The sequence below is a fragment of the Propithecus coquereli genome, unplaced genomic scaffold, assembly GCF_000956105.1.
Source record: "Propithecus coquereli isolate 6110/MARCELLA unplaced genomic scaffold, Pcoq_1.0 Scaffold295, whole genome shotgun sequence".
Lineage (NCBI taxonomy): Eukaryota > Metazoa > Chordata > Mammalia > Primates > Indriidae > Propithecus > Propithecus coquereli.
The window spans coordinates 2,334,870-2,354,046 of record NW_012148563.1 but is presented as its reverse complement, the minus strand read 5'-3'; the positions used below and the strand labels follow the sequence as shown (position 1 = coordinate 2,354,046).

Below are 19,177 nucleotides of genomic sequence, written 5' to 3'. Positions count from 1 at the left end.
TGAGGGGTGCAAGGTAAGTCTTCATGGTCTCTATAACTAAGCGCACAGATCAGGTGGGGAAGGGACAGAGAGCTGCGGGCACCAGGCACCTCTGGCAGTGCCCGGATTGTGTTTTGCACATAGTAGTTGATCCAAAACTCTAGCTAAAAACACTGTTGTGTGGAGGGAAGAGAGAGGGCAATGGAGACCCCAGGGCTTGGCTGGCGAGGTGAGACCGTAAGAGCCCAGCATTTAAGATGCGGTCTCTGTCTCCTCTGTTAACTGCCACAGAGCCTGGCCCAGGCCACGGTCAGCCTGCTCCGGTGCCACCAAGCAAAGAACAGGAGAGGAGTCCAGGCTCACAGAGAGATGTCCATTCCTTCTGGAAACACACATCCAACAGTACATTCTACAGCGGGTAAGACCTGAGTGCCATGATGTGCTTAAAATTTTGCTTTCCCATAAATTCCAGCCATGCTAATCCTGGGATTGTCTTGAGAGCTATCCCTGCCTTTGGTGCTGGGTGGAACCACTCTCTGCCCTTGGCATCCAAGGGCCCAGCCCCAGCTCAGATTCCCGCCTGATGCTCCAGAGGGTCACACATTGCCTGGACTGTGCTTTCTGGGCACTGCCTGCAGCGGGGGTGTGTCCCGAGGGTCTGCCTGGTGTCAAGCAATCCCCCTGAGCAACCCTGGCTTCTCCCCTCCAGGGAAAAAAGGAAACCAACCTGACAGATGCCATTTTGGGTTAAGCAGGACTCCCAGGTAGTCATGAACTGGGCCAGCTTGCTCAATGGTGAGGATGGGGGAGGAAACGTTCCAGGCTGGGCAGTGAAGCCAGGAGGCTACGGCCACCCACCCGGAAAGCCCAGGGGCCTCTCTCCACTCCCCAGACTTCCTTGTCTGGAGTCTCGTTTTCTGTCCTCAGCGGGGTCCCGTGGCGACCTTTGATTCCCACCATCAACATGCTTCTCCCACACAATGATTAACATCAGTACTCATTAACTTCGGACACCCCTCAGACACCTTCGCTTTTCCTTAAAGCACCTACTTTTAACGGTGACAACATCCCCTGCTGTCCCATCTTGTCCCCTGGGCTTGCCCACTGGGGTCCTGGCCATCCTCAGGCCAGGACAGGAGGACCCCCTTGCTTGTAAGCCTTTCTGGTGCCTCTGATATAAGGGACCACCCCCTCCTTTCAGCTCTGAGCACTTCCAGGATCCTTCACACCATGGGACCCCGTAACGATTTCTCTACGTTTTATTCCCATCTCCCCTTCCAGGCTGGGGGCATCTCAAAAGAAAAAAGCTCTGGTCCAGCCATCTCAGACATTTTAAAGACAGGCATGGTGCATGGCACACAGTGGGCGCTCAGCAAAGCTTGTCCGATCAACGATTGAATGGACGAGTGTGTGGATGGATGAATAAATTAACGAGAACAAGCCCGGAATAAATTGCAGGGAACGACATTCATCGTCAGCACAGCTGGGCAACTGGCGATTTTTCATTTACACTTTGGGCTCTGCACGAAATTCAAATTCTCATTACAGTACGGCATAGAGCACAATCCACACTTTTAACCACGGCCCTGAGAAATGCAACGGTGGGGAAACCTTTAATGCGTTCTTCCTATTGATTAGAGCCCTGCAAAAAGGAATGAAAAGATTAGCTTCAAACACTTGCCTGTGAAAGGCTAAAAGGAAGCAAATGCAGCATGGCACGGCGAAGCCCAAGGCCCTTTCAGACGCACCACCGCCACCGACAAGACATGTTTGCCGCGCGCTCCATGACATGTTGCCGTGCCAACATACATTCTGAGTCACCCAAGCAGATTTAATGCCATCGTCACAATGACTTTCTCTTTGCCTTTTCTTCTGAAAATTGTTAAAGGGAAGATTCCAACCTACCTAGGAAATGATTTTAATCGGTTTAGTTCCGGAAATAACTATGGAAATTCAGATTTTTCCATTCTGCTGCTTCTGAACATTATATTGTAACGAATGGCTGATGAAGCCACCCCTCTCTTTCTCCCCAGCCCGTCGAGAGAAATGACATGATTGTCAGCCGTTCCGAATCCCACATGGAAAGGTCTGGGTGCATAAGCATATGAAAAGCCAACAAAAATGAAGCTTTTGAAAAATAAGAAAAACTGCAAAATTGTGCCTCACCCTTCACATACCATCCAGATAAGCATGTCGGGGTCCTGCCCCGTGGCCACTGACCTCAGAGCTGGAGAAGCACAATTCTGGGAAGCCCAGACCAAGGTCGTGTGTCCCGGGCCCCACAGCAACAGTCAGGTGATTCGCAGTCTTCGGACAGACCTGGGAAGCATGAGGCACACTGAGGCGGGATGTATCTCCGCGCTTACGACATAACCAAACTGCACGCTCCTGAGCTGAGCACTGGGCAACACGGAAATGAATCATGAAAACAAAGAGCTTAGAAAATTGGTACGACATTTGTGTGGCCCTGTGCAGGTTTCAAAGCACGCCACTCTTATCAATTCATTCAACTACATTTACTCAGACGTGTGCTCCTTGGTCTCTACACCTAGGCTTTAATGAAGGTGGAGAAGTAATTTTAAGGGCGAGGAAACCGGGGTTCACAGAAGAAATGATGCTACCATCACGGAGGTAAGGAGAAGCAGACTCGAATCTGTCACTCCGGCCTCATGGAGCCTGTCCCTGGCTCTGTCTGTAACCATGGTCTTTCTGGGACCTTTGAAACAAGACATTTTAAATATTAAATTGAAATTTAAAGCCTCCCAGGTATGCCTAAAATGTCTACTAACATTCAGTGTGTGTGCACCTATTTCGCAAGCACCAAACTCCTGGGGTTGAACACATTCAGGCAACAGGAAAATATTGGCGTGCATCCCGCATGGGCATCGACTGTGCGTGTTGCCCTCGCCTGTCAGCATTTTGCAGAGTTCAGGGGCTCTAAGGACCCCCTTGGATGCTCTTCCCAGGTGCTCTTGGTACGCCCAGTCCTGGAATTGCCAAAGCCCCGCCCCCAAACCCCGGGGCACTGAATAGAGGCCAGAAGTCTTGTGTCCGGATGGCTGGCTTTGTCCTAGGCTAGGTCTCTCCATCCCAACTCCTGACGTCTGGGACTCGGTCATTCTTTGTCGCTGGGCTGCCCTGTGCACCATGGGATGTTCAGCAGCTGGCAGTGGCCCACTAGGTGCCAGTAGCACTCCCTGCCCAACTTGTGACAACCAAAATGTTTCCAGACATTGGCATATGTCTCCTGGGGCAAAAATCGCCCCAGTTAGAACCCCTGTCTGAGGCAGATGTGCTTCCTCTTCTGGGTCACTGCCCACGGGCAGATATTGTCTCGCCCCATTTCTCTGGAATGCACTGTTGCTTCTGCAGAAAAGTGCAGACTGTGCAGACTGTGCCCGGGGGGTGCGGGCCAGGACGGCCGCTGTCCTCAGAGCACGCACTGTGAGTGCCCCTGGCGCCGTGACACCTGCTTTACAGGGATTGTGTAATTGGATCGTCATAATAACCCTATGAATCAAGTGCTACCATCCTCCAACTTTGCAAAACAAGAGGAAGCTGAGGTTTAGCGAAGCTGAAACCTTGCCACCTTCCCAGGACAGGGTGCAGTGACGGCTCTTTGGGCTACACACTCGGCAAAGGCCCAAGACTTGGGGAAGTGGACCTCAGCCCTGTGGCCCAGACTCTCACTGGGATCGTCCTAAACGTGAACGTGGAAACCGTGTCCGTGAGTGTATGTTGGTCACACGGATGTTAGTGAGTCGGGTGTGTGCGCGTGTCTGTCTGTGAGCGCATAAGAACCGGCGTGAGGTTAGCAAGCTCCACTGGAGGAGTTCACAGGAGGGTCGGGCTGGCCTCGGCTGTCCAAAAAGCAAACGAATCACTGCAAATCCCAACTGTGCACAACTGATTTAATCCCTATCATATTATTCCTCATTGAATGTCATTGGTGTCAAGATCGGGGGAGCCCAGCAGGCACCGCATAATACGCGCCCCCAGAGAGCTTTTAAAGGTGCTTTTTTGGGGAAATCTGAGACTGCAGAGGAAGAGAGAAGTGTTCTATCATGATGGGTAGGTCTTTTAAAGCCTTCAGCCCATCCAAAACCATCATCCCTGAAGGACTGAATCTCAATGGAGTGTGTCCATGCAGAGGCGTCCCTGCAGCTCGCGAGCGAAACCCGTGCCTCTAGGTGGCAACTCTGGGAGCCCGTGCTCCTCATCAGCCACCCCACGCGGTGCCGCCTGACAGCTCCTCGCGTTCCCCTGAGCTCTGAGCTTAGCTTAGATGGGACGTCTCCCAGACTCATTATTTATAGCCTCGGAAAAGAACCCCAATCAGGGAGAATTTCCATATTTCTAATAAAATAGGCCATGCCCCGGAGCTGCTGCCTCCAGGAGAGACCCCCAGAAGTACCCACTGCAGGGAATTTCAGACTTCTAGCCGCTCTGCCAGATCTGAACACGAAGGTCCCCGGGTCCCATCCCAGGTTGCTGTGAGTCTCCTAGAAGGACCAAAAGCCATTGACCAGCGAATAGATTTTGCGCCCGGAGGATTTTACACCTGGCATTTTCGATGGCGTTGTATTTCTTCTTCACTTGCGGGGAACACAGCGTATGATCAAAGTCAGTGGCTCACGTGTTGAACCAGATGGAAAGCATTTAATCCCGACTCACCGACCACGGGCTGCCTCGGGCCGCTGCCCACCACGTCTCTGGCATTTCACCACATCACAAGGAAAAGAGTGTCGGAGGGGAGGGAGTGGAGAGGAACAGTTTTCCCCCCTCTCTGGGGCCGGGGGGAGGCTCCAGGAAGGGCCATGGAGGAAGCAAAAGCTGCTTTTCCCCTGACTCTGAGGCCCTAACCTACACCCAGGGCTGCGAACATCCCTCCTGGGGGGCAAAGGCCATGGCACTAGCAGTTTCCTCACCATGTCAGGAGGCTGGTGTCTTTGCAGATCTGTCCAGAGAAAAGAAAGCCGAAAGAATGAGCCTGGAATGGTAGATTTCCAGGCCCTCCGGGCCCAGGATTGAGGAGGGCCGGGGGTCTTCTGCCCTTCCCTTCTCTCCCAAGGCCCCCCTGGACCTGAACCTTGCAGGAGTCGCCTGCCTCTGCCACATCCACGTCCACAGGGTGGGATGAATTCCTTTCCTGTACCCTGGGTACAAGAGACCTGGGGGTGTCTGAGGGGTCTGGGGCAACAGAGCCACTGTGCCCTGGCCCTGTGGGGACACAGAAAAGCCCCCAAAGCAAAGGTGCCACCTGGTGAGTTCAGCTCCAGTTCAGCGTTGCCCGTGCCCCGGCGTGGGAAGAAGCAGCTGTGGGGCCTGAGGCTGCAGAGCAGCAGGAAGAACATCCCAGGCCCAGCCAGGCAAGAAACAGCACGAGCCGCCGGAACGGGGTGACACAGGACACCTGCGTGAGGACCAGGCCGGCAGTGGACATCTCAGCTGCCAGTGTGGACAGACGGCCATCAAGTGCTGCCCCCCGGACTGTGGACTCCCCAGAGCTTACCCGTAATCTAGGGCAAGGGGGGTCTCTGAACTGCCAGAGATGGGGCCTCAAAATAGAAATTAAGCTCAATTGTTCTTGACTGTCGTGCCTGTGGCACAGCTGAGCTCAGGGACTGCGATTTATGTCCCCACCTCCCCTCCCAACCGTTGAGTTTACCACCTGTAGAGCATGTTTCTGTCTGAACTTGGACCCCGGAAGGTTCGGAGCAGACATGTGATCCATTTTTACTGTCAAGGAACACACACTTGGGCCAGGCTTTTCCCAACTTCGTGTTTCCATCTACTTATTTCCCCCTCACCTTGGTATCTTGGCCTGTTGCTATCTGATTATTGTTATCTAACCAGAACCCAGCATTTGACACGAGACCAGGTGCGTACACACCCGAGGACATACGCGTGTACCAAGCAGACATTTCAAGTAAGTTATGACGCTGGTTTCAAAGCTCCAGGCCATGAGCCCTTTGCAGGAAACAGGAGCCTCCCGTGGCAGGCTCGGTCTGTGCGCCCCTGGGGGCTGTTGCAGTGAGCCCGTGGGCGCGTCCACACGCACAGGGCGCTTTCCTACCTGGTAGCAGCCCCCGAGCTCACAGCCAGACTGCAGCCCCTGACGTGGGTCTACCATCGTACTGGCAAACAGGTGTCCGTGCACAGCGGTCTCCTGGGAGATGGAGGTGGCGAGGGCGGAGCCTGCCCAGACGGCGGCCTGTTGAGGTCTCCGTGGTTCTTGCAGCCCCACATAGAGCTGGTGAGGGCACGGCAAGCACCGGCCACTCTGAGAGCGCGCTTTCACACTGCCAGCAACGGCACGCTCCAGCCAGGAACTCACTCGCCGTGTGGCCTCAACAGAGTCATGGGCTGGCATGATTGACACAGAAAGTTCAAGTAGGAAGCACTGCTCTGGGAGGTGTTCACCTTAGCACAGAAGGCTTAGGGGGCTGTGACATGTGGCCCTGGAAGCACACGGGTGGCACAGATGAGGTCATGACTCCTGGACCCCGAACGCATCCCGGGCAGACGCAGGCGGCCCCCTTCCTGCAGCAGCTCCTCGGCGGCCATCTAGCTGCACCCTCGGCCAGCTGCCACCAGCCCCGTGACTGCCTGAACATTGTTTAAAAAAGCAAAACACGCCTTTTTATATCGTTTCATCCAAGTTAACCCCTTGGGTTTTGCTTTATGGCAGCATTCCTTTTCTAAACACATTCACACAGCGGGCCTGTGTGCCGTACACACCCATTTATCATTGTCCTATGTGCCACCTAAGTGCCAAAACTGAAGCTCAAATGCATTTTTAGGAAACAAAAATCTTTATTAAAAAACAATAACTTACACATTGAGAGAGCTCTCTGAAATACAACTGTTCATTCTGTGCACAGATTTGCAGCCCGGAACAGTTTCTTGTTGCTTTTTTTTATTTTTTAATGTAACTTTATAATACTATGCATGTCACAAACTGCATTACAGAGCAGTTTTTGTTCCGTATCCTGTGCCGGTACAAAACACCACACAGATATAAAACTATGGGAATAAAACATTTCAGCCAACAGTGGCATATATTTATATATTTATATATATTTATATATATATAATTTCAAAACAGCTAACAATTAATGTCATCCTTAGTCAAAACTGAAGCCAAACTAATCTTCAAACTACAACATTCTGAATAGATGTCAGCACTATGCCTTCCAGACAATATTTAAAATATATTTAACTTTCAAATACATTTATAAAGTACACCAATAGTGAGAAAATAAAGTCTTAAAATTTAAATACAAATCACCATATAAAACAAATCAGGGAACACAGAAAGTCCTATCTTACAGAAGTCCAGGCAAGCCTGCCCTGAAGCCGGCTTGGACACACCGCAGCGCTGCACAACACAGCTCTGCCCGTCACACGACCGTCAGGACACACAGCCAAGTGACAGCCGCGTCGTCACAAGAAAGAGAAAAGATGCGCAACGCCGCATGCTCCCCTCTTCACGCTACTCAAGCGTCAAGACCCGAAGCGACTTTGCTTTACTCTAGAAAACCACGCGGCCCGATGCCCTGTTTGAAACCAGCACACGTGTCCCAGAGCCTCTGCAGGGAGGGTCATTTGGTGCTTTGCTCCAAAGCAGAGTACTCTGTTTCTGAGACTCTGGAGGCATTGATGAGCTTGGTGAGACCCGTTTTGGCCGAGTACTTAAAGATGAAGGCCTTCATCAGCTCGTACCTGTAGTTGCGATTGATGAAGCTGTAGAGCACGGGGTTGACGCAGCAGTGCACCAGGGACAGGCACTGCGTGACGTGCAGGGCCGTGAAGAGGGCGTGCTCCAGCTGGCAGGTGAAGGGGATGTAGTGCAGGATGGAGAAGATGTCCAGCAGCACCGCTACGTGGTAGGGCAGCCAGCAGACCAGGAAGACCACCACGTAGGAGAAGATGATCTTCCGGCTGCTGTGCTTCTCCTGGTCGCCGGAAGCCGAGATGGCTCTGGCGAGCAGGAAGTAGAAGACGGCGATGATGGAGAACGGAACGGCAAAGCCCAAGACGACGGAGACCAGCTCCATGCCGATCAGCCACTCCTTGATGCTGTGCTCAGGGTAGAAGGATCGGCAGTAGGTCTCGTTGTTGGAAGCAGACGTGACGGTCTTCAGGTAGTAGGTGTCGGGCAGGGACACGCAGAAGGCCAGCAGCCACACCAGCACGCAGACGACGCGGCGCGCGATCTTCTTCCTGCTGCTCGAGGTGCTGGAGAAGTAGGTGATGGAGAGGTAGCGGTCCACGCTCATGCAGGTGAGGAAGAAGATGCTACCGAAGAGGTTGATGGAGAAGATGAGGTGCGTGACCTTGCACGTGAGCTCGCCCATGGGCCACTGGTTGTGCTGCACCAGGCTGACCACCCAGACCGGGATGGTGATGACGACCCACAGGTCTGCGATGGCCAGGTTCAGGATGTAGCAGTGCGTGTCGTAGCCCGTGGTCTTGGCCTGGATGTTCACCCAGACCACCACGGAGTTGGCGATCATGCCGATCACGAAGATGAAGATGTAGATGAAGGAGAGCGTGTACAGCAGGACGCTTTTGTTGGGCATGTTGGGGCACAGCACTGTGTCCACGACAATGCAGTCGCTGCTGTTGCAAGGCCAGGCGATGTCGGAGAAGTTCCCCGGCTCCGAGTAGTCAAAGAGATGCAGATCCATGGTTTCGAGGGGAGCGATCGAACGACCTATGGGAAAACCAAACAAACAAAAAAGACGGGAGAGAAAAATCACTTCATTAGAAAAAACTCAAGCTTAGGCAGAATGCTTTTCCAGTGCCCCAATATGCTCAGCTGTTTCACTTTAGCTCGGCAATGTTTTTGCAAAGAAAGGAGAAAACAACCATCACAGAATTCTCCAGAACAAAATAAAACATACCCAAAATCTAAATCCACATGGGGCTCCAAGAGAAAAACAGTGTTTGCCTTCTGTGCGTTTTCGTGGCTGTGTTCTCATGACATCGCCAGCCCGCCTGTGCCCGGGTGTGAAGTCAACACAGTGCAGGGGCCAAAGAAACATCAGGCGGCTGAGCTGTGGCCATAGCAAGGCCGATGGTCGCTCTCTCGGCAGGGGGCTGAGGAGCCACTTTATCTATGTCCCCACAGAATGGCAGGGTGGATCTGTTCCTGGCACTGTGGTATTACAAGTGTTCTGCTGTGGTGTCTTCATGAAAGCATTTCAAATCCTCTTTCAAATTTGCATTTGGAATGTGACTCGGTGCTTTTTACTTTTCTGCTAAATTCACGTGTGAACCTGAGCCTTAGGCCGCCTTCACCTGGCAGTGGTGAAGACCTGTGGAAACACAGTGAGCGTGTGTGGAGTGCACTGTGGCTGGACTGCACCCCAAACCTGCAGACTCGGGGCTCACCACGCAGTTTTCGACCCAGGGCAACCAACCAGCCGTCTCAAGCGCTGAGCCATCGCCTGGTTTTGCACTCCTTTATTTGTTCGACTGCTTCAAGAGCAACTTGTGCCGAGACCCAAAGCACAAAAATCAACACCTGCTGCACTTCTGGAGGGCCGATGATTCTCTCAACTGTTTTCCCTTTTGACCTGACGTGAGGCCAACGCTCCAACTGTCACCATTCGACACCCAGGGAGAAGCCAGCCACAAGTTAGCCACGGACCTGGAAGTGATTTCTCCACAGACTGACCGACCACGAGAGCTACCGGGACTGTCTTCTACTGTCCGTCTGGCTGCGGTCCTGGGTCAGCAGGTAACCCTGCCCGAGCCCCACTGTGCCATTATGGGGGAGTGTGAAATGAAAAGACCAGGCCCCGGGGGCTGCTGGGAGTGATACAGTTCAGTGGCTGTTCCTCCTTCCCCCTCACCTGTCACAGGTAAGGACTGACCTGGAGTGGAACGTACTTGCCCAGTTCAGTTAAAGGGGACTCCAGGTTACACTGAGAGCTTCCTGGAGGATCAAGGACAGCGGGCAGTGGGTTGGTGCCCAGGCAGCCATGCCAGCAGTGTGAGAGCCCCAGCTGGGAAAGCACCTGCCGGAGCAGGTGCTCCTGGTTGGGCTTCGGGCCCCTCTATCTGTTAGTGTTTAACCTGAGAGTAGTCAGCGACCCTGCCTGCGTCCACCCCCCTCGTCACAGACACCCTGGGGTAAGGCTAACACAGACCCGCAGCAGACGCCCAATAAAACCTCGCCCTTCTCCCTCCCTGGCCGAGCCACGAACCCGGGGACTCTCCAGCCCGAGGGTAGCAGTTTTTCCCCTTTAGTGAAAAGCGGAACCTCACTTCACTCTTTCCTACGTTGGAAACTGGCGCCTACTGGCTGAGTAATAAATATTCCCGGTGCAGGGGGTTCACGAGCTCACCCGAAGACTGAGCGGCTCAATGAGTTTCTCCTTTGGCACAACATGAACAGAACCTCAGAAGTGAGAAACTCCCCCCACCCCAGGGTCACCTCCGCAGCCTCAGAACTCGCAGATGATGACCGACCCGGATCCCCGACTGCAGCTTCTGGGTAGTCCCCGCCCCACCGTGGGACTGAGCAGCTGTGGGTCCCTCCTGGTGACCTAGCCGGGCCTCGGCGTCCTCCCTTGATGGCCACAGTCCCTGCCGGCTCCGAAGGCCCACGGTGGGGGAGATACAGGCCACGCAGCCTGACCGTCCGCAGAGCCACCCCGCCAGGAGGGCTCAAGCCCTGTGACCACCAACTTGCTGCAAGGCCTGATACACCAGCACAGCACCCATGGAGATGAGCAACATCAAGTTTAGGACAAATAAACTCAAATTAGGAGACTTTGGATTGCCCGGTCCTAAGACACAGCTCTAAGGACTCCAAAAGGACTTGGGCCCAAAGGGCTGCGGAGGACGCCTGGGAGAGGCTGGGCCTCCCTGACCTGCCAGACCTGCCCCAGGGCGGACAGCCTGCCCCAGACTGTGCCTTGAAGCGACTACTGCCACCTCCCCTGGGCTGCTCAACCACCTGGTGCGGACCCTCCACTCTGCGTCCGGATTCTGGGAGAGCCAAGCAGCGGTTGCACCCTTGCTCTCCTGCATGGCCACAATGCAATGACCCTTTGTCCTTTCCCCATTCCTTAAAATGAAACACATTTGCACTGTGGCTTGGTTACAGAACTCTTTCACCCCATGACCGCTTCTGACCCCAGGCTCCCCCGGGGAGCAGGGGCGCTGGGGTGGAGGGCAAGCCACAGCCCCACAGCTCGGCCGGTGCCTGCCTTGGGCACCTTCCTCTGTCCCCACTGGCACAGCCACTGGCTTCGGCAAAAGCAGCCATAAACCCTGGGGTCTGGGGCCATTCACGGGGAAGGAAGGAAAGAAAGGAGCGACCCTCAGCCTTTGTCGCCTGAACCTGTGGCCCCAGCCCACCCCACCGCTCTCCTCACACCACAGAGACATTGCTCTGGCTCGGCCTCCCTTGCCCTCCAGCGCACAGACTTGCCAGGTGCTGGCCGGCGACAGGCCCACGTGGGGGGCAGGGTCACAAAACGAGAAGACACCTGGCTCTCGTGTTGCCAGCATGCCCTGCGGGGACCTCCCACTCTTCCCACAAAGCAGACTCTCACGCACACACGCCCTGGGCTGCCAGCCTCAGGTATTCTCAGCCCAGAGCAGTGGGGGGAGGTGGAAAGGGCTCAGGGACCCCCGGGGTTTCTGCCTCTGCCCCCTGGAAAAAGAAAATTTGATTTAGTGATGACTCGTCCTCTTAGTCAGTCCTGTGAGGGCACATTCCCTGCCCGTTCTGCAGGGGATTTCTGAGCTGGGCACACCTCCCTCCCTCGGCCAGCCTCTCCCTGCGCCTGCCAGAGCGGCACAGTGGGAAACTTCCAGCAGGGCCTCGCTGCCCCTGCCCAAAGGCTGGAAGACAGAGCAGAGGCTGGGGGGGCCGCACCGATCACCGATCACCAACCATCAACCACCAATCCGTGATCGTCAATCGCTGACCACTGGCCAGCCCAGGCTCGGACTGGCCAGGAGATGAAGCCAGAGGCCCACACCTTGACCACTCGCCTTCTGGGGGCCTGAATGGGCCTCTCTCCGCCCCCTGCAGAAGGCTCCGGCGGTCAGACGGAGGAAGGGGGCACAGAGAGGAGACTGCGCAGACCGCGCAGTCATCGATCCTCCGCAAACTTCAGTGGACAGCAAGAGAAAACAAAAAACAAGAAAACAAAAACGTCACACAATAGCTTAGCCTTTTGTCATTTCAGTATTTCCCATGCATTAGGTTTCAGAAACAAACAAGGAGTGTTTCCAGAAAAGAGATTATTATGTGACAAAGACAATCCCCTCATTGAAAACGGGGAGCTGCGTGCAATATGGAATGCGGTCTGCAGCAGAGGCCCTGGCTGCCCCGCCCGTGCGCAGGACGTCTGGGGAGGGCGGGGCCGCTTGCATTAAGGGCCACTCACTGGTGGTTGCGTTCACCATTGGAGCAAAGGACCTTCCTATGTTACCTGCCTAGATCTTAACAAGTGACGCTCTCAGAGTCCCCGCTATGAACAGAAGTATGGCAGGGCAAACTATGAAATATCTACGCAGGGCCCCTGGCTCCCCACGGTCTGGTGACGAGGCTCCCTGCAGAATCGGAGAGTGGAGAGAGGGAGGGAGGGGCTCTGACGAACTCCCGCAGTGCCCTGCACAGAAATCCCAGCCCCCTCGAGCAACAGCAGGGCTTACCTCGTCCGACACAGAAAGAGCTGACTGCGTCCGGCTGGCCCAGGTCCCTGTACCCAGACACAGTGCCTCGCAGCCAGTCCACAGGTCTGTCTGTGCTGGGAAGCGGGGACGGCCGGTAACCACGAGCCCTCACCCCACTCAGCCCAGTCACCTCTGCTGGAATCAACTTGCAATTCCATTCCCACTCGAGGTCAGGACTTGAGAGAAATTTCTGGGTGTTAATCAAATCTGCCCACTGCCAGCCTCTCTACAGGTCGGAGCCCACGCCAGGGCAGGCTGGGGGGTGAGACCCACTTCTGACACTCAGGTTTGAAGGCTTCTGCGTAAAGGTTTGAGACAGAATGAAACGGGGGCTCAGAACAAAAGATGTTCCCAGTTCTATGCGTTTAGAAGTTCACACATTTCTCTTCTTGAAATATTCACGTGTCCCCAAATGTATATACAAGATGTTTATTAACGCAGTATTTATTCACTGGCAGAAATTAGAGACAACACGCATGTCCACCGATGGAGGGCTGATTCCACACAGTGCGGTACGCCCAGTCCGCAGCTCCGCACGGCTGTAAGAGAGAGGGAAGCCCACCTTCGCAAACACGGAGCGTGCTGTTCAGTGAAAGGCAACGTGCAGACGCACACACACACACACACACGCACACACAGACGCACACACACGCACACACAGAGAGAGTGCAATCCCATCTGCGTAGAAAACAATTAGAAACGATGTGTATTTGTCTAGGTAAACATACGTCTGTAAAAGCACAGAGAAAGATCTTCAATAACACTCAGGGCCAGCAGAGTGGGATGAGGGGACAAAGGGAGAACTGTCGTTTTTACTCTACAAACTTCTGTATTATTTGACATTGGACATCAAGAATTCATAAATTTTAATAGAGGGAGGAATGGTCCACAAAACAACAAAGGTTCATGTATGTTCCGTTTTTCTAGACCACAGAGACTCAACTGAGAACAAAAAGCAGCAAACGTCAGTTTTCATGCCCTTTTTCCTAACAGTTACTGTTTTCTCTCGTTGTGTGCTTTGCACAGGGATCTCTTCTTTTGGCGCCCTGGTCCCACACCTGGACCCCGACAGCATCGCGTGTCTGCCGCGACGGGGAGGGAATTTTCCTGCGGCTGGCCGTCGCCGTGGCTTCCGTCTGGCCCTCCCCTACGGCCCAGAGCTGCCACTCTGCCACTCCTGTTCCACTCACAGTCCCAAACCGTGCAAGGGCTCTTCTTTGTCGGCCAGAGGACTTTTCTGGGAGATGCCTCTCCCTTCTGAGGTTTATTATTCATCAACCAAGTATCCTTGACAACGACGGAGCCACGGCAAGCAGCCCGAGGTATTTAGCTGCATCCAAATGGTTTGCCTGAGCTCACCCAGTGAGCCGGGGGGACAGCCAGAATTAGAAGTCCCCAAGTTTAGATTTCCACGGGGCAGTGGTTTGCCTGTAACCAACATGTCCTTATGCTGGTCAATTCCTTCCAGAGCTGCCGAGTGTTCAGGAATCTGGCCAGTGTTCAGCGAAACGGCCTTGGATGTGTGCGATCGCCCATCACAGGAGGGAGGCGCTTCTCACCTGCTGCCCTTTGCCCTCCCGTTTCTCCTTCCTTCGGGCCACCCCACGCTGCGTGTCTCCAACTGCACCACCAGGTTGTCCACATTTCTCCCCCTTCACCTCGTCCCCGCCCAAGCCCTGCAACCCGCAACGCGTCGCATTTATCCTCGTGTCGCCACAGCACGCGAAGCAACCTGGCACACAGTAGGTGTCGGTGACCCGAGCTCCACCGAGACCAGCAATCCAAGGCCTGGATCAGAAATGCAAGTGCAGAAGAGACTTTTCTGAAATCCTCGCTGAGCTGGTGCTGGCAGAGCCTCTCTGAGAGGCGCACAGCTCTGGGGCGCGTGAGGATGACAAACCAGCCCCACTCCCAAGAACTGGTCTTCTCACTGGGAAGGTCAGGACGGCACGAAGGCCCACTCATCCCTCACGCCTGGGCAAGGTGGCAGGGGCCCCTTCAGCAGGAAGATGAGGGATTTCCACTCCATTGGCTGATGGGGCCTTCAAGGAGGGTGGGGTGATCGAGGGATCTTCCGGAGAGGCCCTGCCATGAAGGCAGAGTCACCCAGCCTGGCGGAGGCAAAGACCCTCCACAAAGGAGAGATGGAGGTGAGAGCTGGGCCTTGAAGGGTGGGCAGGGAACTCAGGCCTGGGCCTGCCCGAGCAGGAGCCGGGAAGGTCTTGAGCAAGGCCGTGGCTTTGGGGCAGAAAAGGATTTTGAGAAAGGAGGCAGAAGGCTTTGCAGTGGGTGCTGGTGCCTGGGTGCAGACCAGGCTGCAGCAGACACCTGGCAGGGAGGGAGGAGTCACTCCTCTACAGGAGAGCAGATAAGATAACGTGGACAGGCTGGGGGTCTGGGTCCCAGCTCTGAAACCAGGGGCCCCCTGGCCCTCTGGGCCCTTCAGGAGCTCTGCCTCCTCTACTGGCTTTCTGCAATTTGTGACCTGTGACCTACAATGGAATTTCATGGAGAAATTCAGCATTGTCCCAAGACAAGAGCTGCTCGCCCTGTGCAGCTGCTCTTACTGTTTGCACACTTGGAAACTGAGGCAGGACAGGACTGAGTTATCTCAGGCTTGTGGCTAAGAACAGAGTTCTCTTCTCCCTTCCAGCTTCTCCAGAGGCTTTGTCCAGCGGGAATCATGCTACAAAAGCTCATGCTCTGGTCTCTTTGCAAAAGCACTACCCCATCCACTTGGCTGGTCCCAGTTGGAACTGAATGTCAATTCAGATAAGGAGAATCCTCGCTGCCTCTAGAACCATCAGGCAATTGCACATCACTGAGTTTTACTCTTTTTTGCCAATCCTGCATCACGTCTATGGGGGACCCAACCAACGAACCTGGGGCAGAAGTCCAGGAAAGCTTCAGTCCAGGCAGCATCTGTGGCTATCTGCCAGGCCTGATAACAGAATGGGGAGCTGTCTGTCCCCCCAGTGCCAAGCAAATGGAAAACAGTCTTGAGTATACATTCATTAGTGACCCTGAGTGGTCTTATTTTATGCAAGTAAGTCACTGCTTTGAATTCTTCAAGAACTCAATAAATAATAGAGAAAAACCCAGACCTAGACTCACATATAGGCCACCTAGCCCCAGAGTCCTTAGACATACTCCACATTAACACATGGCACACCCTCGTCCACTTTAAGTATTAGGGGATAAAATCCCACATCCAGAAACCCGATCTGGTCTGTTGTGCTCAGTTGCCCTCCAGGGAAGCAGAGCTGTACCCAGAAGAGCAGATCCAGAGATTCCCACGTCACAAAGGCTGCGTCTCGGTTGGCCGGGTGTAATCAGAGCCCTAATTCCCACCCAGCTTAGGACCAGGACGAGGCAGTGGGAGGTCAGCCAGGCTGGGAGAGCCGCCTCACTACGGGCTCTGGGCTGCACACAATGGGGTTCCCAGGAGAAGGCTGCACAGTCTTAGGCTCTTCATATAAAATTGAGGGAAGATGTCTAGGAAGTATCTGTTGCAACAGGAAAAGTGAAAGATGCTGCTATCTGGCAGTCCCAGCCTGCAAAATGTGAAGTCCCCCACACTGCCCAGGGCTCCTTTATCTGACCCTTGGCCAACAGAGGTTCAAGGCCACCTGAGATAGTCTCAGCCCCCTCCGCCCTTTGAATGCCTAGGACAGAACAGTCTGCTTCCAAACTTACTTGTAGCTCTGCAAAATAGTCACCATAAAATTATGCAATTCCCTGATCGCTTTAGTAATGAAGCAATAATATTGGGTTTTTTTCCAATTCTAAATTAATAGATTCTTAGTAAGAAAAGCATCAAATATTCCCTACAGAAAACCACCAAGTATTCAAAATCAGGAACACTCCCTCCACCCCTCCCTGGCCTGATCTATTTCTTGCTTAGGTGCTTGCCTGCTTTTGTTTTAATAGAAAATATGTATCCTGGAGCTATACATTTTCTTTTCTGGGCCTTAAAAACACTGGACATGACACAACCTTTGGCTCCTTTCTAAATTATACCTACACACATGCAATCCAATTGTAAGGCATTTTAATACTATTCTTGTCCCTTAGAGTAAAACTAAATCCCTCAGTTGCCTAGTTTAATGGCACAAATGCCTTTTGGCTCCAAATTCCCTTCGTGTTCTACAAAAATCATTGAGAAAAATCTAAAGTTCTGAAATCTCCGAGGTCTTTTCTTTCTCCTCGGTTACTCCTCAGGTCTATAAAGTGACTGCCCTTCAGCCTGAGGTCTGAGTAACTTCAACCAGCTTCCCGCGTGTCGATCTGAAAACAGGAGCTCTCTTCCTAAAATGATCACACAAAAAGCCACTGTTCCTGATTAAGTAGGGTTTTTTGTTTTTTGTTTTTGGGTTTTTTTTTTCCATTCAGAAAGCCTATACTCGGCCTGTTCTGGGCCTGATTAGAAATCATAATACCTTTCAACTCTCTCAGGACTTGCCGTTAATATGGGATAAACTCACCCCCGAAGTCCTGGCTCAGTTAAGCACAGACATACTGCCTTGTCTACACTTTCTGGAACTTTTTTTAAACTATGACTGCAATGCATGCCCCTTTAAAAAAAAAAAAAAAATCTGATGGGCAGCAAAATACAGCCATTCCTCAGTTTTTCCCTTTGCTTTTCCACCCCCATCCTGTGTGGCTTCCCCCCTTCCCCCTCCCCCATCTCCTGGAGGTTGTGGCATTAGGCTCAGCAGTTGTGTGCACACTCAAGTGTTTATGGCAGAGACTGGGGGAAAAAGAGCAAATTGTTTCCAAGCTAGAGCTCCCATGTTCAACCTTCCTCTAGAGAAAGGCTTTGCACTGGGGAAAGCTCATATTCTGATGAAAAATAGACAAGCAGTTTATCCATTTAAAAGCCATAGAAAATAAAAGCTCAGAAATCGGCAGCCTCCGCTTTCTTTGCTAGGCATGCCCACTTGATCTCCACATTTTCCTGGAATAAATAAAGGGACACAAAGGCAGCATCTGCTTTTAAAAAGAAAAGAAAAAAGCGACCACATTGAGACTTTGCAGACTTAAGTTTCAGGGGATGTCACTGCACCAAATACCTTCAAAGGGCTGTAAACCATTTAGGGAGGCTCTCTCCCACTTTTGAAAAACTAATTAATCTTGTGAGCAAATAAATTGAAAGAAATAAAGGAAGGGAAAGGAGAGGCAGGGAGAGGAGAGAAAGGAAAAGAAAAGGAAAGAAAAGAACAGAGGAGAGGAGGAGAGACAGCCAGTCTGACTTTTACAACTTCTCATTCTCCCTGGAAGTTACAAGTCTTAGCTAACCACCCATCCTGACCTCATTCCAAAGTTCTTACTCTTAGTCACCCCTTGAATCTTTATGTATGCTAACAAAATTGAACGAAATTCCTGGTATACCTGCACAGTGTATTTAAATTACAGAATAACTAGACTTTTATGTATGCTTATTGTTTTTCCAATCAAAGTTGGACCTAGCACCTTCTAAGAGAACAGTACTCAGACTAACAAGGATGCAATCAAGAGACACGAAGACCGGGCTGTATTTAACGTTCACATTTATAGCTTCCGGGCTCGCAGGACCTGGTGACCCCTCAAAGCACAGAATTCAAATACATTCTGTATTCACAAAGATTCTCGGCACACTTCTCTGTTCCATTTAAGGATGCCTCTTAATAAAGTGTTCCTCTTTCTGGAATTACGTATTTGCTGCCAATTCTATTTCCAAATTGAGATACCAGAAGCAAAACAGGTACACAGTGGTGCCAAGCTAATCCCACGCCAACTTTGGGCAAGCAGAATGGACAGCCTGTGTTCTTGCAAAGTTCCCCTGCTTACTGGAGCTTAAATACCCACAGCAGCAAATAAACGCCAGATTCCTAAATCCAACAAAGACACACATGGAAATTTCCTTCCCCAAATGACTTAAGAAAACTGCCCTTTGCTTTCTGCGGCGAAAGGTGATGCCCCGAATTAGCAAAAGCTCTCTGCAGGGCAGGCAGCTCCGTGCAGCCTGAGCTCTCAGAAAGCAGACCCGCAGACTCGAAAGCACCCATCTCAGCGATTTAAAAAGCTCCCTTGCAAAAGGCCACCGTGCTTGAGAGCAGAAGCCCTGCCTGCAGCCCTTCCTCTCTCAGCCAGGCGCTGCCCGGGCGCTCCCTTACCTGGGCTGGCTGCGCTGCTCGCCTGGCCGTGCTGCTGCGCACCGCTGTGCACCGGGCGGCCGCGCTCAGCCCGAGCAGCTCCGAGCAACTGCGAGCTCTCGGCCGCACACCCGCGTTATATACACCGCGGGGACCGCAGGCGCCTCTAGATGGCAGCTTTGTAACCCTCACCGCTCTCTGCGCGCCGCCCCGGCGCGGTCACGCGCACGCGCACGCGCGCCCCTGTAAACTGCGCCGGTCGCCGTTTCCTGCGCCCGCGCGCTCCCGGGGAACCCCAGCCGGCCTGCATCTGCAAAGTCTAACGCAACTGCCAGGTCCAGACCCCATGGGGGAAAACG

The 19,177-nt window shown here is 53.1% G+C and overlaps 1 protein-coding gene across 1 annotated transcript; it reads right to left on the bottom strand.

Moving 5' to 3' along the window:
- Positions 1-6,775: 6,775 nt before the first annotated feature.
- On the bottom strand, positions 6,776-18,895 carry ACKR3 (atypical chemokine receptor 3). The gene is made up of 2 exons (XM_012648866.1): positions 18,840-18,895; positions 6,776-8,698 (listed from the first exon to the last, which is right to left on the bottom strand). Exon 2 carries the CDS (start codon positions 8,670-8,672, stop codon positions 7,584-7,586), a length of 1,089 nt encoding a protein of 362 aa, XP_012504320.1. The 5' UTR covers positions 8,673-8,698; positions 18,840-18,895; the 3' UTR covers positions 6,776-7,583.
- Positions 18,896-19,177: the final 282 nt, after the last annotated feature.